The sequence below is a fragment of the Leucoraja erinacea genome, chromosome 2 (genome assembly GCF_028641065.1).
Source record: "Leucoraja erinacea ecotype New England chromosome 2, Leri_hhj_1, whole genome shotgun sequence".
NCBI lineage: Eukaryota > Metazoa > Chordata > Chondrichthyes > Rajiformes > Rajidae > Leucoraja > Leucoraja erinaceus.
In genome coordinates, this window is record NC_073378.1 from 116599183 (window position 1) to 116627116 (window position 27934).

At 44.0% G+C, this 27934-nt stretch overlaps 1 protein-coding gene across 2 annotated transcripts in view; it reads left to right on the top strand.

The window, feature by feature from the left end:
* rbm33a (RNA binding motif protein 33a) overlaps positions 1-27934 on the top strand; it is a 150616-nt gene that overhangs the window by 22262 nt on the left and 100420 nt on the right. For both annotated transcript variants that reach the window (XM_055664312.1, XM_055664313.1), the window contains exons 3-5: positions 2715-2763; positions 6538-6608; positions 24160-24514. In XM_055664312.1, the coding sequence (XP_055520287.1) occupies positions 2715-2763; positions 6538-6608; positions 24160-24514 (475 nt within the window). The remainder of the gene's footprint in view (positions 1-2714; positions 2764-6537; positions 6609-24159; positions 24515-27934) is intronic.

Sequence of the window (27934 nt, forward strand, 5' to 3'; positions counted from 1 at the left end):
AGTTATGAACCAAATAGTTGACTCCCAGAGATGTGAGAATGACTTCCCTTGACATCAAAGCAGTCTTTGTAAAGATGGATACAAAAAGCTGGAGTAACTCAGCGGGACCGACAGCATCTCTGGAGAGAAGGAATGGGTGACGTTTCGGGTCGAGACCCTTCTTCAGATTGAAACGTTACCCATTCCTTCTCTCCAGAGATGCTGCGTGTCCCGCTGAGTTACTCCAGCCTTTTGTGTGTATCTTCGGTTTAAACCAGCATCCGCAGTTCCTTCTCACACAGCCTTTGTAAAGGACCCAGAGTGAAATTGAAGTCTGGGTCCTTTATTGGAGAATAGGCAAATAGGCTTTATAGGCAAATAGGAGAAAATTTTCTAGTGCCTTGCACATAGGTAAATGATTATGGTTGTAGGAGGTCAACTATCCCCAGCATAGAATATTGCTGCGGAACTTCTTCACAACTGCATCTAAACCCAAACCATCTTCCATTTCATCAATGGTCTTTCTTCACGAGATTGGGAATGTGCATGTTTTCTGATGACTGCATAACATTCAGTTTTATTCTCAGCTTTTCAGCAAATGAAACAGCCCATGGATGCTTACACGAAGATCTGGCTTGTATTCGGGCATGTTCAAGATTCAAGATTCAAGATTCAATTTAATTGTCATTTGGACCCCTTGAGGTCCAAACGAAATGCCGTTTCTGCAGCCATACATTACAAACAAATAGACCCAAGACACAACATAATTTACATAAACATCCATCACATCGCTGTGATGGAAGGCCAAAAACACTTATCTCTCCACTGCACTCTCCCCCCCACGATGTCAGAGTCAAAGTCAAAGCCCCCGGCTGGCGATGGCGATTGTCCCGCGGCCATTAAAGCCACGACGGGTAATGCAAGGTCACACACCGGGTCTTGGTGTTAGAGCCCCCGGCGTGCGCTCGCAGAGTCCCGCGGCCACTCCAAGCCGCGCGGGGCGGTGATGTCAGGCCCCGCTCCAGGAGCTCTTCGACCCCGCAACTCGGGCGGGAGAAGTCGCCGTTGCAGGAGCCCTGAAAAGCGGTCTCCCTCCAGGGACCCGCGGGCTCCCGGGGCCGCCGTCCGCCAGACCCGCAGTTGCAGCCTCCGAATCTCCGGAGGTCGGGCCGCAGCAGCGCTCCACCACCGCTCCACCCGCTCTGGACTCGGCCAGCTCCGCGACGGTGAGGTGAGTCGTCGGCACCAGAGTCCCCGGTCTTCTCCCGTTGGAGGCCAATCCTCGTTGCAGCCCCAACGACAACGGAGACCCGACAGAAAAGGTCGGATCTCCCGTGCAGGGAAAGATTTAAAAAGTTTTACAAGTGAACATAATGTGTTTACAAGTGAACATAATGTTTGCATCATACGTACATGCCAATGCCTGTCTTGAATAAGAGCATGTTTAACTACATTTCCTTGGCATTCAATATCACCACATTGCCAAGTCAACCACCAACAATATCTTGATGATGATGATTGACTGGAAACTCATTTGAATTAACCAGATAAATACTGTTAATACAAGAACTGTCTTGGGACTGGGCATCCCGTAACTCATCTTCTGACACCTCAAGTTGTTTAAGAAGGAACTGCAGATGCTGGAAAATCGAAGGTAGACAAAAATGCTGGAGAAACTCAGCGGGTGGATATGGAGCGAAGGATAGATGCTTCGCTCCAACGATGCTGCCTCACCCGCTGAGTTTCTCCAGCATTTTTGTCTTCCCTATGACACCTCAAGGTCGGCCCAGTCCATGATTTCCACGATTGGACATTCTTCACTTTAACAGAGAAATCTCCCGCAACAACACGAGTTTTGCCTCATTGAGGATATACAGTTTACTCAATAGGCACCCCATCCGTGACCCTCAACATTCATTCCTTCCCACTTTGTTCAAAATTTTCAAGCTCAGATAAGCTTTCATTTTGTGGCCTGGTACAATATTAACTTTTGGATCGGCAGCACTCTATAATCTAACATTCCTCTAACTCGGGCTCTGAGATTCCCATATCCTTCAAACGGACTTATGGCTCAGTGGTCCTGTTTAATTATGTACATACGTCCTAATGTTGTTTCCTTCACATTATCAGTTTTTGTCTGGATTATACCTGTGAAGTACTGTGGAATGTTTATGTAAAGTTGTTACATAAATGCAAGTTGTTGATTGGATCAAAAATGGAAAACTGTACAGAATTGGATGCACTTCTCCATGCATTAACTTTGTCTGTTCACATCATGCATTTCTAAAAAAAAAACCCCTATTCATTGCAGATGTACTATTTGCGCTGTCATTTTCCTTGCATTATACATTGCTTATCAAGTAAACCTGCATGAAGACGTATTTGAATGTGTAGATAATGGAGTTTCAGATTTTCTTTTACTCCTGACTCGGTCTGAAGAAGGGTATCGACCAAAATCACCCATTTCTTTTTTTCCAGAGAGGCTGTCTGACCCGTTGAGTTCATTCAGCTTTTTGTCTATCTTCATATTTCTAATGTTAGTTGTATCTGTGTTAACTACTTAAAATTCTGCTATGTTCACGAATTGTTAAACCATTTCCAACTGAATACAATGATTAATCTAATTGTTGTATTAAACGATTTCTAACTATGAATCCAATGATAATTCTAATTATGTACCTTTTTTGCTGCAATAGTTAGTAAATAAAATTGTGTACAATTACAATGTCTTACAGTGATCTTGAAGACGATTTGCTTAGTGATGACTGGGGGTTGAGCAAAAAGGTAAGGCAAAAGTTACTGGATTCATTCTTTGGAACATCCACATATTTCAGTGTTTTTATTTCTCTTGTATATATTTCTGTGCGCCGGAAACGGCACTGTCAATTGTAAATGTTCTCAAAACCAATTTAACTACCATCCTGATAGATGTTCCTAAAACATAATTGGATTAGCCTTATACCTTCTGCAGTTAATATGAGCAGGACAGGTTAGGTTTACTGTGGCAAATATTCTATACTTTGACTCTGAAAGCCATTCCACAATCTTACAGATTGAAGTTGGGAATGAGGTGGAATTCTCTAAATTCCAGCATGTTAGCTTTCATTGCAAAAGGATTTGAGTATAGGAGCAGAGAGGTTCTACTGCAGTTGTACAGGGTCTTGGTGAGACCACACCTGGGAGTGCAGAGACGGTTCACCAGACTGATTCCTGGGACGTCAGGACTGTCTTATGAAGAAAGACTGGATAGACTTGGTTTATACACTCTAGAATTTAGAAGATTGAGAGGGGATCTTATAGAAACTTACAAAATTCTTAAGGGGTTGGACAGGCTAGATGCAGGAAGATTGTTCCCGATGTTAGGGAAGTCCAGGACAAGGGGTCACAGCTTAAGGATAAAGGGGAAATCCTTTAAAACCGAGATGAGAAGAACTTTTTTCCCACGCAGAGAGTGGTGAATCTCTGGAACTCTCTGCCACAGAGGGTAGTTGAGGCCAGTTCATTGGCTATATTTAAGAGGGAGTTAGATGTGGCCCTTGTGGCTAAGGGGATCAGGGGGTATGGAGAGAAGGCAGGTACGGGATACTGAGTTGGATGATCAGCCATGATCATATTGAATGGCGGTGCAGGCTCGAAGGGCCGAATGGCCTACTCCTGCACCTAATTTCTATGTTTCTATGTTTTTCTAAATGCAGCCTCTGCAACATTTGAGCTTGGTTCCATTCAAAAAGAAAATGATTTGCACTATGACCACTACCTTAAATGTTTACCTCCACTAACACAGACACACCATGGTTTTGCTCTGCACCGTCATTGTCGGAGAAGATTACCAGTCTTTTATTCTTATAAGGGAGTTATAGGTGGACATAGCAAGGAAACAGTTCCTTCGATCCACCTAGTCCACGCTAACCATCAATCGTCCATTTATACCAACCGTAGATTAATGACATAATATATTTCCCCATGATCCCATCAGCTATTCCCAGATTCTACCAGTCAATTACAAACAAGGGGTAATTCACCAGGGCACCGAGATGGAACCCCCATGGTCACAGGGGAGGTGTACAAACTCCATATAAAGAGCAGGCAAGGTCAGGATTGAATCTGGGTATCTGACACTGAGGCAGTGATTCCACCAAATGTGCTGCCCTATCATTGGCTTGAAATTTTTGAGCTACTTGAAGAATGTTACAGAGAACATTGCAAAGACACAGATATTTAGGGTCATGGAAGTCAAGAAAGAACAATTAGAGAAACACTGTTACCTTTGATAAAATGTTTGAGAACTGGGACGATCAAGTGAAGAGTGAACAGAAGTAACAAGAGATAAAGCTTTTTTAACTTTGGGAATGCCTGGAGTTTGTATACATTGCCAATGACTTTGAGGGGAGATCTCATTGCAGTGTTCACAAGGGAGCTGGATAAGAATCTCAAGATTCAAGAGTGTTTATTGTCATATGTCCCGGATGGCACAATGAGATTCTTACTTGCAGCAGCACAACAGAATATGTGAATATGTAAACAGTATATAACAGGGAAGAGAAAAAAAAAGTTCAATAAATAACAAATGACAAATATACTGCAATAATAATATAGTCTTTTGCAGTTCAGAGCTCAGAGTTATTTGTTGTTGTGTTTAATAGCCTGATGGCTGTAGGGAAGAAGCTGTTCTAGAACCCGGATGTTAGTTTTCAGGCTCCTGTACCTTCTTGCAGATGGAAATGGTGAAATGAGTGTGTGGCCAGGATGGTGTGGGTCTTTGCTAATTTTGGCTGCCTTTTTGAGGCAGCGACTACGGTAGATCTCTTTGACGGTGGGGAGGTCAAAGCCGGTGATGGACTGGGCAGTGATCACAACTTTTTGTAGCCTTTTCCGCTCCTGGACGTTCAAGTTGACGAACCAGGCCACGATGCAACCAATCCGAATGCTCTCTACCGTGCACCTGTAGAAGTTTAGGAGAATCTTCTTCGACATGCCGAATCTCCGTAATCTTCTCAGGAAGTAGAGTCACTGATGTGCGTTCTTTATAATCGGTGTGCTGGGTTCAGGAAAGATCTTTGGAAATATGCACGCCCAGGCATTTGACGTTTTTGGCCCTCTCCACCATCGTCCCATTGATGTGAACAGGATTGTGGGTCTTCATCCTCACCCTACCAAAGTCTACAATCAGTTCCTTGGTCTTACTGATGTTGAGAGTCAGGTTATTGTGCTAGCACCATTTGGTCAGTCGGTCGATCTCACTTCTGTACTCTGACTCATTCCCATCTGTGAATCATCCAACAGCAGTGGTGTCGTCGGCAAACTTGATGATGGACACTATGTCCGGCTACGCAGTCATGGATATAGAGTGAATAAAGCAGATAAATGCAGCCTTGAGGTGCTCCCGTACTAATTGTTACTGAGGATGAAGTGTTTCCACCAATTGATCAGACTGTGGTCTGTGGATGAGGAAGTCGAGGCTCCAATTGGAGTCCAACGGAAAGGACCAGTTTTGCAGGGTTGCAGGGTGGTAATAGCAATATAATGAGTGGAATTACTCTTATGAGCAGATACGGGCTTGATTGTCTTCTGAAATGGTCTTTTGTGTTTTAGCCATTCTGTAGGTGGGTATCTTGCACAGCCACTTCCAGAGAAATTGGAAATTGCCATTTAATGCTGATTTTGTCAGGAACATCCCTGCTCAAACCCGAGAGATGCATGATTTTGTGCGGATTATGGGGAGAAGGCAGGAGAATGGGGTTAGGAGGAAGAGATATTTCAGCTATGATTGAATGGCATAGTGGACTTGATGGGCCTAATTCTGCTCCTAACACATGTCCATATGGTTTTGAGAGTGTGCAATTACTAAATCGTGGTCCTAAACCTGATCATATTTTTACATAAAAATGAGCAGTGCAGCAAAAATACATATTTTTCCTACAAATTAAATGTGACATTAATTGAAGTGATAAAAATGGGTCCAGTTCACCAATGCAGCAGAGTCAACATCAGGTTATGATCTGTCAAATCAAGTAGGGAAAAATTGCACTTGAATTATACAAATTTTAAAAAGGATCTTACATTTAGCAGTCGTATGAAGACATTGATGCCAAAATATTTTAGGATACCTTAATAATGGTTTATTTCACGATCAAACTGAAAAATACTTGCACAGGATGCAAGAGATGCATTTTGAGCATGGAACTCCCAGCTATGTTTTTGTAGATATTAATGTGTTTGTTGCAAAACATGGAATGATACAGGTACGTTGTGGTTAAATTAAAAGCCATGTATGCAATATCATTATTTGAGAATACAGAAAAGCATAATGCTGATGTGTACAAGAAAGACGTAATTGAAGTGTTTAAGGAATGTCAATTTTCAGATTTCAATTTGGTCTTTGTTGTATCAGCTTTTCACTGTTAATTTAGAAGATAAAAACTTGACGAGAAACAAAGTTGAAAATTGCTGCAATCTGATAGTTTAAAACACCTGCTGAAAGCTTGTTAGAGAAGGAAATTAGGAGGTAATTCTGAAACGGTAATTGAGATGGATTTGTTTTTTTTGTTTGCATATTAGAATCTGTCAGACCAATCTGACGAAGAACTTGATGATAACCTTTTACAGAGCGATGAAGAAGCAAATGATAGGTACAGTAAATTCTCTTGTGCAATGTTTTCTGTGGAGTTTCAAAATTATACTTTCACAATTTTTTTTTAACCAAACCAATTGGTCTATAATCATGCATATGTACAGCAGTGCTGTTTTGCAATGAACTTCTCTTCAATTGATGTGTGTAGATTTTGGTACAGAACTGCCTTCTGTACTCTGAACCAACTGTTTTGTCTTGTATTTTTTGTTAGAAGAAATTCAAATGATTTCAACAATGTAGACACAGGTTCCAGAGCCTTGCCGGATTATCCCTTTTACGGGCCAAGAGTGGTCCTCAGTGGATTAGAATGGTCAGCTTAGGCTGCCAGGGTGCTGAGATACTGGCCTGCCAAGTCGTCCTTGAAGGTTGGCTGTGGGAGCAGATCCGACCCGCAAATTCGACCCGCCGATCGGTTGCGGAAGTCCCAAATAGGTTGTGTTTCGCCGCCTCACCTGGTTTCAAGTGATTTCAATTGCGCTTTTGTAATTTTGTCTGGATTAGAAGAGGAGGCAGACAATCAGTTACCGGAAGATCAGTGGTGGACCTGCACCTTAAAATTTTTGCATGATGAAATGTTACATAGAAACAGAGAAAATAGGTGCTGGAGTAGGCCATACGGCCCTTCAAGCCAGCACCGCCATTCAATACGATCATGGCTGATCATCCAGAATCAGTACCCCATTCCTGCTTTCTCCCCAAATCCCTTGATTCCGTTAGCCCGAAGAGCTATATCCAACTCTCTCTTGAATACCTGTGAATTGACCTCCGCTGCCTTCTGTGGCAGAGAATTCCACAGATTCATAACTCGCTGTGAAAATCACAGATTCACAACTCTCTGGGTGAAAAAGGTCTAAAAGTAATTTTGTTCAAATCCTTCACATTGACAAGTACATAACCCACATGCCTAATCAGATTAAAATATTATTAAACAGTTCTTGGTAGCAGTTGCATCTTACTCAGTTTAAAAAAAAAAAAAATGAAACCAAAGCTGCTGAGGAACTTTTTGTTTGGGTGACTTATGGCAGAGTGAAACCTAAGGGTGAAACTATTAATATAATCTTGAAATGCAGTGTCTTTTTACATCTTTCATGTTGAGAATATAAGGATTGCCTTTACCTTAATTTTCCTCATAGCCCCATGCTTGCAAAATTCTTTGCTCCATTTCAGCACCAAATCTTTCTTGGTTTCGTTTTATTCATCTGTGACTAATCAATCCTGCAATAAAGTTATTATTTTCCTTGCTTATTTTTTCTTGACATTCTCGGCGAATTACAGAAATCATTAATGACTCTATATGGAAATCTGTAAATGTTGGTTCAAAATGCAAATTCTGGGTTGGTTGTTTTTAACTCTGGTAACTACTTAATTAATTAATTGGTCAAACATGTTTTCTCTTTTGCAAAAGCTATATTGATTTTGCATGATTACCTCCAATTTGGTCTGCTTTAATAATGTCCTTCATTATGGTGTCTAATATTTTCCTTGTGACAGATAAGCTGTTGTTTCATAAATACACAGAAAAGATGAGTAGGAGTAGGCCAAATGGCTTGTTGAGCCTTTGCCCTTCAATAATATTATTGATCTAGTTTTGGTTTTGACGCCATATTACCATTCTCTCCCCAGACCACGATTCTTTTGTAGTTGACGAATTAGTGGGTCACTATCTTGAATATGCTCGATGACATTGCTTCACAGCTCTTACAGGCCAAAAATAGTTTCGGCATAATCTTATTGAGGAGCTTAGAACTCGAAAGACTTGCTGAGGGGAGAAGTTATTCCGCTCCTTTATCTTAAGAGGGTGATCCCTGGAGAAAACATTTTCTCAGGGTCTATCAATCTCCCTCAAATCATACACTTTTCAATAAAACCATCACTTCTCGTTCTTTTAATTTCCATTGATTAGAGGCCAAATCTTCTTAATCGTCCTTCTTCACTGCCTTCACTGTAAATAAAAATGGAAAACCTTTTCAGTGCTCCAGATGTAGTTCCATCAGGGCCGGATTTAGATGAAGAGAGGCCCTAAGCTATTTCACTTGTGAGCCCCCCCCCCCAATCCCAATCCCCCACCCCCACGACTAGAGGACCATGACTACCCGACAGTGACAGTGTGACACTTTTAGATCCTACTGTATGTTGTCATTAAAGAATTGGTTTTAAAATACATTTTGGATTCACCGCTGAGCGGGCGATGCGATACCTGGAGCGGAGGAGGAGGGGGGGGGGGGGGGGGGGGGAGAGGAGGAGGGGGGGAAGGGGGGGGGGGGGGAAGAGAGAGGAGGGGAGGGGAGGGGGGGGGGGCCCCCATGGCGAGCGGACGGGCGGCGACCAAATGACCGAGTCGGGGACGGGGACGTAACTCGCAGTGCCTGGAAAACAGTGCACGGCACGTTGCGTGTGGAAAACAGTGCGCCACAGACCCATTGTGTGACATCATCTGCTCGCTTATTTTCTAAGTTGTTTGCAATATTTGAACATTTTCATAAATAACTTGAGAAATAATGCTTCAAATTTTCAGATAAGGCGCTGTTTGACCACGGCGTAAATCTCTATCGTAATATGTAAAAATTTCACCGTTAGCGTGTCGTGTTTTTGAGAGATGTGAAACGCACTCGAAAATCACACAAATACATACACATCCAAGTTCAGTTTTATAAGTATACTGGACAAAGGGGGGCCCATTGGGTCCCGTCCCTCAACGAGCGTGGGGGGGGGGGGGGGGGGGGGGGGGGGGGGGGGGGAGGGAGGGACGGGGGAGGGAGGGGGAGGATGAGGGATGCCGGGGGAGGAGGAGAAAGGCTGAGGAGGGAGAGGGGGGGGGGGGGGGGGGGGGGAGAGGAGGGGGGGAAAAGGGGGGGGGGAAAGGGGGGGGGGGAAGAATGGGCCCGGGGGGGACGTGGTGAAAGAGGCCGGTGGTAATAGGGCGAGGCGACCGAGGAGCCGAGAAAAAACTCGTGAGTTCTCGGTAAATCCGAGCCGAGGCACGAGTGTGCAGCGCTCGGGAATGTTCGGGAGTGCTCGGGAGCAGCAGTACAGAGCCCACTTGCTCGTTCTTTCTGCATCTTTTGAAGAAGGGGGTGGGAGGGGTGGACGTCACTCGCTGTGCGTGGAACATAGGGCAGCAGGCCGCGATGAGCAGAGCCATTGTGATGTCATCAACGAGATCATCTCGTTTATTTTCCATGTTATTTGCAATATGTGAACATTTTCATAAATAACTCAAGAAATGCATTAAATTTTCACATAAGGCGATGTTTGACATCACTGCTTGAACCTCTATTGGAATATATAAAAAATTCACTGTTAGCGCATCGTGTTTTTGAGGAGATGTGAAATGCACACGAACCTCACACAAAGACATACACATCCAAATCACAGTTTTATGTATAGAGATAGATATACAAGACACAGGCACCTGTTTCCCCCAACGCAACCTGTTCCTCCAAGGCAATATTCCGCCACTCACCGATAGCCCCCAACTGTGCAAGGGCTGTCATTTTGCCTTATTCACTCGCCCTCGTTTTGAACTATAAAACATTGTTGCGAGCAGGGCTACATTCCCATTGTGACGTCATAGCTGCAATTCCCGGTGCAGAGGGAAGAATCTTGTTATCAAATTTGGGTTTTGTAATGTAAAAAATGTGAATAAGTGGTAAAATATAACATCAATGTGAACGAAACTTGCGACACCACACCACAGGGCAATTGTGAGTAAGGTGGTGGTAAGTAATTGTAGCGCTATCGTGTGCCGTTTTAGCGTTCCGGAATCACGGGGCACACACACAGACAGACACGCATAGAAACAAACAAGATGAGAGTTTCAGCAATATAGAGGTGTGTGTGTGTGTCGTCGTCCCCCCCCCCCCCCCCCCCCCCCCCCCCACCCAGCGCAGAGCCGGTGGGTGTGTGTCTCCCCAACGGCGTTTGCGGGGGGGGGGGGGGGGGGGGGGGGGGGCATCACACTCACATAACGGGCCCCCAAACACACAGGTGGTGGGAGAGGAGGAGGACACAGCACCGATTTGGATGGGAAAGGAGAGCCGGGGGGTAGGGGGTGTGGGAGGGAGGGGGAGGGGGGGGGGGGGGGGGGTGTGAGGAGGGAGGGAGATGGGGGGGGGGGGGGGGGGAGGGAGAGGAGGTATTGGGGAGAGGAGAGGAGTGGGGAGGGGGGGGGGAGGGGCAGTAGTGGAAGAGGGGACTCGGGGGGGGGGATGGAAGGGGGTGGGGTAGAGAGTGAAGGGAGGTGGGGGAGAGAGGGATGGGTGGGAGAGGGAGAGGGAAACAGAAACATAAGATTCTATAAGATCTCAATCTTCTAAATTCTAGCGAGTACAAATGAGTCTATCCAGTCTTTCTTCATATGAAAGTCCTGAAATCCCAGGAATCAGTCTGGTAAACCTTCTCTGTACTCCCTCTGTGGCAAGAATGTCTTTGGGCATTGGGCATTGTGACATCACACGATGGAACGTTCACCAGGGGCTGGGGCTGGTGCAAAGGCATATGAAAATGGATCCATTCCGATTGGACATCTGCGAGCATTGGGCATTGTGACATCACACGATGGAACAAATCAAAAGGCAGAAAGGCAGCCGGACGGACGGCAGGCGGCAGCCACAGAGTTTTAAATGTAGACTAGACCAAGTGCAGACCCGTTGGGTCTGCTCCCCCAATGGTGTGATTCCCCCAACCCAATATTCCACCATGCACCCGTCTCCTCCAATGGAACTGAAGCCGTTGCCAAATGTAAGTTTCCAGCACTCCCCTGCCTCCCTCAATTGCACCTCCCCTGCCTGCTGCAGCAGTGAAAAGTTCAGTGTTCCTGTCTAGCAACTTTGTTTCGAAGTGTGTTGGAAGCTGATAGGAAGGAGCAGCCGTCAACGAATCAAAAGGCAGGATGGGATCCAAAAGGCAGGAAGGGGTGAGGAGATGGAAACATAGAAACATAAGATTCTATAAGATCACCCCTCAGTCTTCTAAATTCTAGCGAGTACAAGCGGAGTTTATCCAGTCTTTCCTCATATGAAAGCCCTACCATCCCAGGAATCAGTCTGGTGAACCGTCTCTGTACTCCCTCTATGGCAAGAATGTCTTTGGGCATTGGGCATTGTGACATCACACGATGACATGGTCACCAGGGGCTGGGGCTGGTGCAAAGGCATATGTAAATGGATCCATCCCGATTGGACATCTGCGAGCATTGGGCATTGTGACATCACACGGCGGGAACGAATCGAAAGGCAGGAAGGGATCCGTACTGCAGGCGGACGGACGGCGGACGGATTTGAGTTTTATATATTAATAGATAGATAGATAGATATTGATAGATATAGATATATATATATATATGTGTGTGTACAGGGCTCTCACTTAACTTTTTTTTCCCTGGTGCCAGCCGGGCAACCTAGGCAGCTTTTTAGGTTGCCAAATGACGGTTTAGGTGGTCATTTAAGACGGTTTGCATGACGCTTGCTATAATGTGCTTGGACGAAGTGCATAGTTACCAGTCGGAATTATGCTCAATGAAGCATTCACATATTATTTCTGCTTCAAATAAACTCACAAACTAAATGTATTCACCACATCAATCAAGACATGATATATACCACAATGCCATGCAGCAAAATTATAATACAGTATCTCAACTCTTTTTACAGACTGCAATTAATGCAATTTCTATTAGTTATTTCCACTTACAAACAAAAATGTGGTTGGATTATTCAGCGTATGATCAACCTGTGTCAATATATCCTGGACCATGGTAACATATATGCTTAACAATGCACACTACAGATTGATAAAAGCATGTTTTCTGTGAAAGACCGAAAATTACCATGACATGGCCATAGCATCGGTCGTTATTGCTATTGGTACAGAAACACTCTCGCTTCCCACATAATTTATCCATAACAAAATATACAGGCTGCATGGAAATTTCTGAAGGCATTTTATGATAATAATTGTTAAAACCGACTATACCCATGACAGGTTAAACATTACACTAACTGACAAGAGATGGCCAAAGGACATAACTGCAGCAAATGTTCTTTTGGTAATATGTTTAAAGGTGTCAAAACGCCACATTACCGGACATTCAGATTAGATGTACGTGTTGTGAACAGCAATGAAGATACCCAGTTTATGCACCAGATTTAAAAAAAAATTATTGATAAACGCTGTTTCCATCATTCCCACTTCAGAATTAACGTTAAAATTTCAACTGAAATATCTCCTGACCAAATTTGTGATGTATATGACCGACTGTAGAAGTTAAACCTGGATAAATCCAACATATAGTTGTGAATGTTGCTCATTAAATAACTACAGTACTGATACTCCATATTAAGAGCATTGATTTTCCGTTAAAATGAATTCTGTAATAACCTATCAACGGTAGCAGTGACAATCGAAAACTGGTTTTAATGTTTCACGTGTTCACAATTTAATTCATCTTTATGGACTAAAACAAATAATAACCTTGGGAATTAAAACACATTTGATTGCATTCCGTTATCAAACATAATCAATGTTCGCTCTGAAGACATTTCCAGCACAATAGGGTCAGAGAGGGGGGTTATGTGATTCAGTGCAGGGTGGATAGATGGCGGGGGGAGGGGGGTTGAGAAGGCAATCGGTGCGGAATGGATGGATTGAGGCATGGGAATTAGTGCGTGTTGGTTGGAGTAGTTTTAATTCCCAGGGGAGGTTATTATTTGTTTTAGTCCATGAAGATGAAGTAGGGGGGATTATGGGGGGAGATTGGCCGGATGATTGGCAGTATCAAGTACAGGATGAATGGGGTAGACAAAATGGGAGAAACTCAGGGGGGGGGGGGGGCATCTATGGAGTGAAGGAAATAGGCAACGGATCGGGTCGGCACCCTTCTTCAAAGGTTCCCCCCCCCCCCCCCCATTCTTCTTGCTGTCATAATTATCTGATGATAAAGAGGATTGAGAACCACAATCACCTGGGTGTACATATCCGAATACACTCTGAAAGTGCCAGCACAAGTAAATAAGGTGGTGAAGATAATGTATTGGATTTTAGCAAAGTTAACCATTGCATAGAATATATGCGCTTGACTGTTGTGGCACGTCTTTTTCAATCATTAATTAGGCCACAGCTGGTGTATTATATTAAGTTCTTGCTGTCATACTATAGGGAGGACATAATTGCACTGCAGTGGCTGCAGAGGTTAATGCTGGTGGATGTCAGCTACTGGATGATGGTCAATACGGCAAGTTACTTTTTTCTTTTGCACTGGTATGATAATGGTCTTAAAACAGGTAGGAACCTAAGATTGGAATAGGGAGAGATTAAAGATGTCCACCAATACTCTTGCAGCTGGTCCATTCAGGTCGAATCCAGGGACGGAGATGTGATCTCATCTGGAGGAAGAGAGGTGACTGCATTGAAACATACAAGATTTAAGGTTCCGAGGACATGATAGGAAATCTGTTCAGAGGGTGTTTCCTCTTGGGAGGAAATGTGGAATTGGCTCAAGGGTGCGCAGTTTCAGAATAAAAGGTACTCAATTTAAATGGAAATTAGGTGTTTATTTTTGTGACTCATAAACTGCTGATAATTCGGAGGCTGAGCCATTGGGTACATTGAAGGCTGAAAAACGATTATTGTTGAGCTGCATGGGAGTTGAAGTTTATGGTGATCGGGTAGGAGAGTGGACGACAGCAATGTCAGATGAGTCATGATCTTACTGAATCATGGCCTAGATGAGAGAAGCCATTTTTTTTCCCCATTAATTTCTGGATGTTTTGTGAATTTCAAAGATTACAGTCAATAAAGCTGACAAGTTTAAAACCCGATGACCTTCAGGGTAATGCTTTTGATTGATGTCAAATTAGTTCTATTGGTGCAATAGTCTGCTTTCCTTATACTTGGTCACATCTATGTGGCCACCTGGAAGAAACAGGGTGACCCTGGGATAGATAGCCAGTGAATGTGGGGAAAAGGAGGATCTGCTCCACTAAGTTGTTACTTGTGACCATTTGACACCAATGATTTTGATTTTTAAACCCAAATCACCAAGATAAAATATCACAATCGAACAACCTATTTGTGTTTTTGATATTTGATGATTCTGACATTAATCAAGGCACCACCAATAGCATTTAAAGCTTCATCAATGCAGGATGAAGTAATTTGCTGGGATGAACCAAAATTTAAAGCCTTTAATATAGAGAAGGGATTATTTCAAGTAGAATTATTCTAATTCTATTAGAAGTAGAATTATTCCCTCCAAGTTTCATTGGAAGCCTTTCTCTTCCTCAACAGCCTAATTCTCCAATACATTCCATCTATTCATTTAATCTTGAGCTTTCTCATAGGCATAGAGCTACATGCAAGGAAACAGGCGCTTTGGCTTATCTTGTCCTGTTGAATGGTGGAGCAGATATGTGTCAAATGGCTACTCAGGAAGGAGCATGGAAAGCCAAACAAGAATCTCAGAACTACGTGGAATGAGTATGCAACAGGTTGAAGCAAACATCTTTAAAAGGAGTACCACAAGAAGAGTTAATATTTCACATCATTGTTGGGCTTAGGGGTTTGGCTATGATGGAAATAGATAGTCATTAATATTTTATTGACAGTCAATTTGAAATGGTTGGTACTTGGGAAAATATGTCTTTGAGAAGTCATATTTGAATCATCTTCTGTAGCTTTCTCTGGTAGCTCATTCCAGATACTGACTACACTCGGCAACAAGGTACTCTTGAGGCCCCTTTTCATTCCCTCCCCTCTCACATTAAGTCTAAGCCCCCCTAGTGTTAGTATCCTGTACCTTGGGGGGAAAAGACTCTGCGTTCACTTTATCCGTGCATCTTATGATCTTGTACACCTCAAATAAGGTCACCCTCTCAACCTTGTATGCTCCGAAAAAAACGTAGGCTTGGGTTGATTATTTTAATGGTCGCCGAGGTACAGTGAAAAGCTTTATTTTTTATCAAATCAGATAATACCATACAATGAATCCAAACACAAGTACAATAGGTAGAGGAAAGGGAAAGATGCAGAGTGCAGAATATATTTCTCCGTATTGTAGCACTACAGTTCCATGTAACAAAATTCAATGTCTACAATGAGGTAGAGCAGAATCTGTGTGTACCCTACCTTATGGAAGGAATGGTCAGAAGCCTGATAACAAAAGGGTAGAAGCTGGTGGTGCATGCTTTCAAGCTTTTGTATCTTCTGCCTGATGGGGGCGGGGAGAAGAAATGACCAGAGTCGGAAAAGTTTTTGATTATGTTGGCTGTTTTACCAAAACAGCATGAAGTGTAGTTGGAATCGATGCTGGTGAATCTAGTCTGTATGACAGACTGGGAAACATGCACAACTCTGCAATTTCTTAGTCATTTAGGATGAGAGGAGAAAGATTTAACAGGAACCTGAGGGGCAACCTTTCCAAACAATGGGTGTATGGAACAAGCTTCCAAAGGAAGTTAAGGTAAGTAAAATAACAGCATTAAAAGACCTTTGGAGAAAATACATGGATAGGAAAGGTCAGAGGGATATGGGCCAAACACAGGTAAATGGTATTAGCTTAGGTGGGGTATCTTGGTTGCCATGGCCTCAAGGGGCTGTTTCTGTGCTGTGTGATTCATTGTGTGATTGAGGACGTGCAAACTTACGAAACAACTTGGCCTCCAACCTGGAGTTCAGAAGAATAAGGTGAAATCTTATGGAACAATTCTAATGGGACTTGACAAAGTAGATGCAGATATAGTGCTTCTCATAATTGGAGTGTTTATAATCATATCATTGATGATGATCGCAGTTTCATGCATGTAGGTTAGATATTTAATTAGTTTGCTTTTTTTATTGCTTTGAATTTTAATTGATTGCTTTCTAGTAATAGGGTTCCTTTGCCATTGTAATATTTTAAATGTAGAACGTCTTATTTGGTAGACCTTGATAATTGGATGTGTGTTCCATAACTTCAGATAACTTTTAAGCATTTATTGAAAGGCTACGTTATCTGTCTGGGTTTGCTTGAAAAGAAATTGAAACATAGAACCCAATCTCTGCAGATACAAATTGTTTTAATGCAATCAAAAGTTCCATTGTCTAGTTCTTTGTCAAGAAAATAAAATATTCTTAAAAGTAATCAGTTCGACCGGTGGGTTTACTCATGATTCTGATACTTCTAAACACTAGCAAAATGAATTGTTGTGAGTTTGGAACATTATTTCCAAATACATGAAAAGGTTTGTTTGTGCATCTCTGTCATTGTGTTCATGTCTCAGTCTCAGGTCGCTTTATAAATCTTATTCGACAACTTGCCAGAAGAGTTAATTCGCTGAGGTTTTGTTTGTCAGCCATTATTATGCAGGTGTGTTTTGACAAGAAATGAAGTGGAGCTGATCGCTGTGATTTTCCTTCTTGCTATTCTCAAAATGGGACGTGATTGATGTTGAATAAGAAAGTAAGATTGATTGCCTTGAATCATGGATAATGCTGGATAAATGCATACAGCTGAACTTCTGTTATTTTATCATTATGGTATGGTTTACTCCACTCTAAAAGCTTAAAGTGAGGAACTGGTCAGCTTTTGGGTATAGGGAGGTTTCACGGCAGTCGGGTCACGACCCATGACCCGTACTGTTGCTATGCTATGCCAAGTGGAGTACACGTGATGAACTGCAGGTAAGCATTTACCATTGTTTCCAGCGTAGCGGGCCCGTTAAAACCCGCTGAAATTGTCAATTTTTGCGCTGTAAATAATTATGGAAATCGGGATAAGCGTGTGAGACATTTAGCCTACTTCAGAATTCCAAAAGTGAGGAGAAATGACGGTAGATAGAAGCGAGAGCTGAAGGGACAATAACAGCCAGAGTGCTTGGCGAACATTGGCCGTTTGCTCACTGCATTTCATCAACTAAGGCATTATTTGTGTTTTTTCTTGATTCCTTTGGCATCTAAAAAGTTTCAGAAGTGATAAATCTGGCTGTAATTTTTTTTAATCCCATGGTTCTCAAGTGGGGTTTTACATATAAAATGAAAACGCATCTGAAGAAAAATTTACAGCCAGATTTATCACTTCTGAGCTTTTTAGATACCAAAAGAATCAAGAAAAACCACAAATAATGCCTTACCGTTGATGAAATGCAGTGAGCAAACGCGATAATTCCCAATATTTTCAATTTCGATATCTGCACAGCCAATGTTCGCCAAGCACTTTAGCTGCTGTTGTCCCTTCAGCTCTCACTTCTCTTTACCTTCATTTAGCTTCACTTTTGGAATTCTGAATTTGGGCACATGTCTCTCACACTTACCCCGACTTCCACAATTTTTTACAGCGCAAAAATTCAACATTTTGGCGTTTTTTAAATGGTAGGAAAGTACGCGTTTCTTGCATTAATAACATATACCGGAAGTTACGGATGACCTCCAGATGGATTGGCGGCTCCGTGCGTCAAGCCCTATGAGCCAGTGACCTTACGTGAAACCCCCCTATATACCAGTGAACGACATGTGCCAGGCATGCTTCATCTCCAAAGGAGAGTCGAATCACCTATCCATGTCATTGCACCATTGCCATCATCAATTATGCTCGATGTTCAACAATTTATTTTGTTCGTGTGTTTATAAATAGTAGATTCCAGTTTAAATTCTACACACAGTCTATTTTTAACATTTATTTTCTTTACCTGACAAAAGTCAATGACACCTCTTGACAGCTAGCTATCAATCTGAGCATTGCTTGTGACCAGAAACTTGACAAGATCAGCCAGTTAAAGATGTCTATTCCAACAGGTCAGAGCAGGTTTCTAAACTGGAGAAATCAAAAGCAGAAGGGGAATCACTTTGCAGAACATTGTTGTTCGGTCCACACGGATACTCAGATACCTGTCACTTTAGTTTTCAAACTCATTTTAACACTAAACTCATTGTCTTTAGCCATGTACACTGTTTTAATAAAGTTCAATGTAGACGCAAGGAACAGTTCCTCATTCTTTCTTCTTGTTACTTTATTGCCTTGCAGCACAACATTGAATTTCAGCTATCACAGATGACATGCCCTCTGTTTTTGTCTGAATTGCCCTGTTCTGATCTAAAGTCTTTAGTCTGTAGTTCAGACTCAGATTTTCATGTCACAGATGCTGCCTGAGTAGCTTGGGCATTCTCTCTTATTTCATATTTCCAGCTGCTTTTGTGCTCGGTGTGTCTCAGTTGCAGCATTATTATTTTTTCTTCTCTCCCCTTTGATTTAGCTCATCTCCTTCTGTTTACATATCCTCCAGTTAGATCAGTTGTAATTAATAAACCTTTGTCACCTTATCACAGAAATCCGTTGAATCTCTAATTTTCCCCACCTTCCCCTGGAACTTGTTCTTTTAAACTTTTTGTAGTTGATGATTAACGCACTTCTGCTTAATGCTGCAGCTGCTGTTGAGTTTATTAAGTATTTTCTTCTTTTTTTCTGACAAAAAGCCAACGTCTGGCTCTCCAAACCATTTCCAGTCCAGTATTTAGTACCTATTCCTAATGGCTGCTGATAACATTATGACTCGACCACATTGATGGTTCTGAAGTCTGTCCAGTGAAGGCAAGCATACCATGCACTATCGTTACCAGTCATTCTACTTGTGTTGCCAGTTTCAGAGAGCCATGGTCAGTTTGCATGTGGCCTTACTTTGGCAATGGAGGAGGCCAAGGACAGACGAGATATTGGAATAGGAGTTAAAATGATTAGCACCCAGGACATCCAGCAGGCCTTGGCGGACAAGGTGCAAGTCGTCATCGTGTAGTATATGCTTGGTCTCCCCAATGTAAAGTAGGCCACAATTTTGTAGATGAAATTTGAAGAGACATTGAGAACCTCTGTCTATCTTGAAGGGCTGCTATTGCCCCTAGATGGAAGTAAGGGACCAGGGGTGGACTTCCCCCCTCATTTCCATTCAGGCACCTCTGCAGCTTTTCCAGACGCCCTACATCTCTTCTCTCACTTCCATCGAAGGACCCCAGTAGCCCTTCTAGGTACTGCACACCTCTCAAATATCAGTAGCAGGCCTTTTGTAACGGGCAAGAGATTTCTCCGCGGTCCCGCAGATTCTGTGGATTTTGAAATCAGTTACAAAAAAAAATAAATCTCTATAAATCTATAAATGGCTTTCCGCGAGACCGTGGGGCCAGGGCTGATGATCGAGGGTGCCGATTGGACGAGAGTGACATCGGTCAGCAGGAAGTGGCGGGCGGGATTGTGGATAGAGCGCGGTGATTGGAGGAGGGAGGCAACCGGGGGCGGGACAAGGCGAGGCTTGGTGGAGCGTGGCGCCGGGGCCGGGAGCGCAGGTTGCGGTGGCCCTGGGGAAGGGCAGTGGAAGAGTGGGCACTGGGCTGGGTAAGGTTGGGGCGCAGCTGTAGGGCCCGAGGCCTTGTCGGTGTCAATAAGCATTTTAAAGCAAGTAGAGGGTGTGTGTGTGACCTGGTGAGCAGAGAGGGGAGTCTCTGTGAGTGTGAGTAAAGGTGAGGGGACATCCCTGTGAGTGTGAGCAGTGAGGGGTTCCCTGTGAGTGTGACCAAAGGTGAGGGGTTCCCTGTGAGTGTGACCAAAGGTGAGGGGTTTCCTGTGAGTGTGAGCAGTGAGGGGGTCCCTATGAGTGTGAGCAAAGGTAAGGGGGGGGGTCCCTGTGAGTGTGAGCAAAAGGTAAGGAGGGGGTCCCTGTGAGTGTGAGTGCGGAAGACCCTGCGAGAAATTAAGAGTAAACTGGTGAGAAAACGGTGTTGTTTCAAGGCACAATTATCTCAAAAATACTGCATGGAATCCCACCAGGGGGCAATGCCCCCATAGACCCCCATCTTTCTTTCTCTTATCTCAGTTTTTTCCTGGCTCATGCCTGTTTGTAAGCTGGCAATTTGGATATTGTTTGAAGATCATGATTTACTCCATTACTTTTGAAGTTATTAATATTTGGGAAGCAAAGCTTATTTAAAATAATTTTGTCTATTGATTTGCAGTCTACGACTGAAATGTTAGTCATTTTTTGAAGAAAAACTTAACAGGTTTATTGGTAGACACTTGTATACAACAATATCAGTGCACGTGATTGACAGCTTGGGTTGATGATTGCAAAAATCTTTTCATGTTTTTTCATTTGTTCCATATCGAAAAATTGCATTTCCAGGATAACGAGGGTTACTAAATGAGAGTTGGTAGCTCTGTCATGCCCTGTTGATCTGCAAATTTCCCATCTCCTGACTGCGATTGTCGGTTGCTTAACACACACAAGCTATAAGCATTGTTAAACATGAAATTGCTCTCATAATTGTCAGGGAAATGAGGATTTGCATTGTTAAATCCATCTGTAATCCTTCTGACTTGCAACCTCTGTAATTAAATAACACCATGAGTTTGCAAGTAATCACCGTTTGCAAGCATTTTAACTCGTTTCTCCAGACCGTTTATCCTATTGGTATAAATTTAGCATATTATATTCATTGGACATATTCATTATAATTCCTAATTATAGGGGGGGGGGGTAATTTTTTTCCACTTTTTTAAAGCAGAGAGGGAGTGTGTATCCTGGTGAGCAGAGAGGGGAGTCTCTGAGTGTGATAAAGGTGAGGGGACAGTGTCCAACTTTCAGTGTGAGATGAATTTAACGATTTAAGGGGGGGGGTCCCTGTGAGATAGCAAAGGTAAGGAGGGGTCCCTGTGAGTGTGAGTGCAGAAGACCATGCGAGAAATTAAGAGTAAACTGGTGAGAAAACGGTGTTGTTTCAAGGCACAATTATCTCAAAAATACTGCATGGAATCCCACCAGGGGGCAATGCCCCCATAGACCCCCATCTTTCTTTCTCTTATCTCAGACCTGTTTCCACGTTGTATGGCAACTGGACTTGCTTTAACTATATTTTTACCACAACCTATTTATCTGCCAACCTACTGCCTATGAATTTTTTAAAGGTAAATTATGGAATTTCCAAGGAGCAGCTATTTCTGCAGTGAAGGAAACAATGCTTGTGATAACTCATCAAAACGGTTGTGTTCAAACCTCTTGAGAATTTCAAGCGTTTCCCCCCCTTTTTTTTTTAACGGTGTGGCAGGGGAGGGCTGGTTCACAAACACAGTACTCCACCACCCACCCATAGGTCCCAATGTTCACCACTCCCTAGAGAGGGGGGGGGGGGGCAGAGAGGGAGGGCTCCCGACACCCCCACTCCTCCTTCCTCTTCCCCCCCCCTCTTCCCCATGCCCCGTTCTACACGCACGCGCACACGCACACGCACACGCACACACCAGACCCGTTTGGTCTGTTCCCGCAACGTGCGGTTGCAAGGGGGGGGGGCAGCCTGACGTCATTGCGCAACGCCACGCGCTAGGCGTACGCCGTCAGGACACTGCGTGCGCCCGTCGAGACACTGCATACGCCCTCAATGCGCTTGCGGGCCGTTGACGCGCGGGATTTTCGGACAGTGCAAGCCCGCGGCGACGGCGAAAAGCAGCGGAGGTACCAGCCGATCTGTGGTCTTCCGCCTGTGTGACTTCCACCTGCGTGGGGGGGGGGGGGGGGGGGGGGGGGGGGGGGGGGGGGGGGGGGGGGGGGGGAGGGGGGCAGTGTGGAGGAGAGCTGGGCGGCAGCAGTGAAAAATCACTAGCGAAATGTGAAAAAATCAAAGGCCGAAAATCTAATCACACACACACACACACACACACACACACACACACACACACACACACACACACACACACACACACACACACACACACACACACACCCCTCCCGCACACGAACTACCCTCCCGATAGATAGGTATGACTAGACCAAGTGCAGACCTGTTGGGTCTGTTCCTCCAACGCGGGGGGGGGGGGGGGGGGGGCGGCATGCAGCGTCACACGCACTAACCACACACACACACACTAACTACCCTCCAGCACAACGCTAACTACCCCTCTTGATATTATATGAATATTATTCATTTGCTCCTTTTACCCCCATATAACCGCCCTATCCACTGACACATAGTCCCCACCTCGCAGGCGGGGTAGGGGCGGGGGGTAGAGAGGGAGGGGGCTAGAGAATGGGGGGAGAGAGAGAGGGGCAGAGACAGAAGGGCAAGAGACAGGGAGGGGGTGGAGGGGAGGAGGAGAGTGAGGGTGGGGGGGGAGGGGGAGGGGGAGGAGATGGGAGGGGAGGGAAGAGAGAGCGAGAGAGACAGGAGGCTGAGAGAGAGGAGGGAAGGGGAGGAGAGGGGGGAAGGGGAGGGCAGGGAGAGGGAGGGGGAAAGAGGGAGGTGACAGAGAGAGGGGGAGACACAGAGTGGGGGAGGGAGATGGAGGAAAGAGAGAGATAGAGGAGTGGGGCGGGGCGGCAGGTCGCGGGGGCCCGAGCTAGCCCGGAGGGATTCGAGGACCAAAGATCTTATAGCGAGCTATAGGCTCTTTGCTGAGGACTGCCAAAAGCTTCCGCCCGTGTTACAGAGGATTGGGCCGCGGGCACGGAGAGGAGGTCGAAAAGAGGAGGGGGGGGGGTGGAGCCGGGCGAGCGAGTGGGCTGCGAACAGCGGAGAGAGACAGAAGCGGCTTGACTCTCTGGAAACCGGCGGCTGAGCAGGCGGGTGATGGGTGGGGCGGGGCTTCACAAACTGCGCCAACAGTGAGGAGAAGCTTCTTCAGCGCGTGAGCGATCTGCAGAACAAAGATCCTATAGCATAGGAACATAGAAAATAGGTGCAGGAGTAGGCCATTCGGCCCTTTGAGCCTGCACCGCCATTCAATACGATCATGGCTGATCATCCAACTTAGTATCCTGTACCTGCCCTCTCTCCATACCCCCCCCGATACCTTTAGCCACAAGGGCCACATCTAACTCTTAAATATAGCCAATGAACTGGCCTCAACTACCAGAGCAGAGCTGTAGGATCTTTGCTCTTTGCTGCATAACTTTCTCGATCTTTCTGCGCCTTTTGAAGTACGGGGGAGGTGGGTGGGCTAACGTACCTCGTGGAAAACTGCGCATACGTGTGGACAGCAGCTGCATTAATCCAGAGCGGCGGCGGGGGGGGGGGGTGGCACGAGGAAAGGCATTGTGAGGTCAGCAACTGAGCAACCTTAATATTTTAAAAAAATGTCAGTTTGGTTATAAATTTTAGCAACTATCTCGGGAAATAATTGACCAAATTTTTAGAGGATTGGATATTTGAAATCATAATGAACATTTCTACAAGAAGATGTAAAAATTTCACTGTTATTGTAACGTCAGCAGCTGGGCAGCGGTCAGATTTTTAAAAAAAGGTCAGATTGATCAACAATTTTAATACAAAAGCCGGGAAAATAATGTGCCGAATGTACAGAGGAGTGGATTTCTAAAATCACAAGGAAAATGTCTACTGAAATATGTTAAAAATGTTCCCATTTCGGCGTCTGGTTTTCGAGGAGAAACGTTTTACAGGCAAAATCACACACACACACACACACACACACACACACACACACACACACACACACGTATGTATATAGATATTGTTGGCAAATACTTTAGAAACACTGGCTTTTTACATTTTTAAAAATGCAATGCCACTTATTTTTCTTTCAGTTACCATGCTGCATTTATCGACATCAATGCCTCGACATCTTTTACGGGTACATCCTTAGAATTGTCGAAGAGTATTGGTGACAAATCTTCAGAAGAAATACTTCATTATGCAGACCGAGATGCAGATGATAAAAGTGTAGCCCATCAAGCTGTAGAGGATGCTGGAGAGGAAGAGATGGCAGACTATCCTCAGGATGAATATGTTGAAGAGGAAGAAGGTATACAGTATGAAAGCAACGACACTCATCTAGGAGACGGCCAAATGGATTACTCGGTAGAACAGGGCGAAGAGGAGATGTACAATGATGAAGTGTTAGACCTTGTAATCAATGACCCTCTAGATGATGAATTTCAAGTAAGTCCTTTTCTGTTGTATCATTTCAGATAACACTTCATCACCAGGATCCAGGCTGATTTTAAAACTATTTCAGTCCCAGGAGAGGAGTGAAAATTAGACCTATTATCACTTGCTGTCAGTTTCTTTATCTCCTGTCTGACAAAGTTTATGTTGACGGCTTGTTTGGAGGTAGGCAATACCCTTCTGACAGGCTTAGAGACTGCTCAGCATTATGACCTTGAGGGTTGTATCTTTGTGAAAAACCCTGCATTGTCTGATGCAGATGCACTGCCAATTGTCAGCACAGTTAAGGTGAAAAGCTTTTTTTATCAGCAGATTGGATGGGATCTGATTGAGCCCTGTAAAGGTGCATAGATTACTAACCTCTTTAGAATGTTAATTTTCTAGAAATGATTGATGTTCTTTGCATCCTTTCTTTCAACACATAGCAGCTTTAAGCTGAATAAAGAGATTAACTCTTAGCTCTTGAGATGATCTCTAGTGTCGAAGCATTTATCATCATTAAATGGGTAAAACCACAAGTCAAGTATATTTTTGAATAGGAGGAAATGCTGATCTATATAATGCGTCTATTATGAATTTTTTTTGCAGGATAAATTTAATTAGAAGGCATTTTCAAAAAGTTCTAATTAAATGGTATATTTATAAAATTGCAGCTTTATATTAATACCTTTGTCTGCACCCAAAAACACACTGCCAATTGCCCTTTAATTGATAAGTTCAATTTACACCCATCTTTAAATAATAGTCAAATTCCCCTTTTAGACCACCATTTGAAGCTGGCAAATTCACTCTTATCAGTGAAAATGCCCATCAAAATTATTTGAGCCTCCACACCTTGACCATTCTAGCCTCTGGTGAATTTCTGGACATACTTTGCTGATGTAGAAACCAGAACTTTGCTGGTATTTTGTAGACCTTTTTAAAAGCTTGTGTGTGTTATTCGGCTGGGATAACACAACTTTTCCCTGAATTGAATACATGCTCATACATATCCTGAGTAATGCATATGCAGTGCAAGCCTTAGATAATGCAGTTTCTTAACACTTTAAATTCATCCTTGATGATCAGGAATAAAGAGGATGACTTCTGGCATATTTGAAAAATACATGATCTCATCCTATTTGGTTTGTAATTTTGATTGTTTACAAAATACAGCATGGAAGCGGGCTTAGTTGGCACACCGAACATCGATCACCCACTAGCACTAGTTCTATGTTATCCCACTTTCGCAACACACTAGGGTCAATTCACAGAAGCCAGTTAACCTGCAAACATACACGCCTTTGGGTTGTGGGGAGAAACTGGAGCATCTGGAAGAAACCAATGCAGTCACAGAGAATGTGCAAACTCCGCACAGGCAGCACCCAAGGTCAGGCTTGAACCCACAACCTGAAAGTTTTTAATGCTGATCATTTGGCAAGGTATGACATGGTAGACTTGTCGAGAAGATTAAGGCACTAGATTCAAGACATGCTGGCTAATTGGATCTAAAATTGGCTTAGCAATGAGAGGACCTCATGGAAGGATAGTTCTCGGATTGGAATGTGTAGGAAGGAACTGTAGATGCTGCTTTACACCGAAGATAGACGCAAAAAGCTGGAGTAACTCAGCGGGACAGGCAGCATCTCTGGAGCGAAGGAATGGGTGCTGTTTCGGGTTGAGACCCTTCTTCAGGATGAATGTCACGCGAAAGGGAAACGAGAGATATAGATGATGATGTAGAGAGATATAGAACAACAAATGAAAGATGTGCAAAAAAGTAATGATGGTAAAGGAAACTGGCCATTGTTACCTGTTTGTGGGGTGAAATCGAGAGATAGAGAGAGGGAATGCCAGAGTTACTTGAAGTTTAGAGAAATCAATATTCATACGACTAGGTTGTAAGCTTCTCAAGCAAAATACGAGATGCTGTTCCTCCAATTTGCGTTTAGCTTCACTCTGACAATAGAGGAGGCCTAGGACAGAAAGGTCAGTGTGGGAATGGGAAGGAGAATTAAAGTGTTCAGCACCCGTGAGGTCCAGGCGGACTGAGCGAAGGTGCTCAGCGATATGATAGCCCAGTCTACGTTTGATCTCTGGGATATTAAGGGCGGCGCAATGGTGCAGTGGTAGAGTCGCTGCATTACAGCGCCAGAGAACCAGGTTCAATCCTGACTATGGGTGCTGTCTGTGTTCTCCCTGTGACCACGTGGGCTTTCTCTAGATGCTCCGGTTTCCTCCCATACTCCAAAGATATACACGTTTGCAGGTTAATTGGCTTTGGTAAAATTGTCCTTACATTGTCGGATAGTGTTGGTGTAGGGCAGAGGTGTCAAACTCGGGGCCCGCGGGCCGAATGCAGCCCGCGAAGGGGTCCAATCCGGCCCGCAGGATGAATTTCCCGGTGCCAGCGGGCTGCAGCTGTCCCCAGTGCCAGATCGGACTGTGTTTGCGTGTGCACTTTGTGATCCGGCGTGCATTGTCGCATTTTGCCCATGACCTAAAATCGGTTTAAATTAGTTTGACACCCCTGGTGTAGGGGATTGTTGGTCAGCGCGGACTTGGGCTAAACTACCTATTTCCGCGCTTTATCTCTGAAGTCTATGCGTATTGATATCTGGGGATACCCTACTGATCTTAATAATTTCTTTGTTTTTTCCCTTTTCACTCCTGAATCTCCTTCAAACCATTCTCCTTTTCAACGTGTTGCCAACTTTGTTCAAAGCTCTTTCGGGAAGCTTATCAACTGCGTTGTGTTAGTCCATGTCGATGACCCTCCATTTCAAATGCAAATACAAATATGGATGCATGCCCTCGCCCTCACCACCCTCACCACCCTCCCCAGCACACAGGTGCAATGCTCCTGCTCTCGCTTGCAAACACAACCCCCCTCCTCCCAGTTACATGGTTGGATATTCTCCACCCACAATACTGATCCTACTTTAATTAGTCATTAACCGTCTAAACTATAGTGTGACTTTCACTGAGAGTTGATTAACTTTCAAAAATTAATTACAATAAAACTAATCCTACACACCATCGTTCAGAAATCCATATAATTAAGTACGATCATTCATCTAGAATATGAGGTGTTGTCCAGAATGCAAGTGGAATCTGTAAGCAGAGCTAAGTGTTTGGAGAGCAATCTGGACCAGGATCTGAACTGTGGGCCAGTGCTGGCATTATGGTGTGGAGCATAAGTGGTCATGAATGAGCATTCCAGCGTGCTTGTATATTTACTGCTCCCTTTGAACTCATCGGGTTGACTGGAAGATATATTATACTGCTATGTAATGTGTTTAAAAAAGTGTTGCATGTTTGAGTAACATCCCTTTGTCCGGAACATGTGTAGTCTGGCAATATGAAAGTCCTGAGCAGGCTGGAATATCAGAGTTTCACTGTATTTGCAATAAAGCGAAATGAGTTTTGTAATGC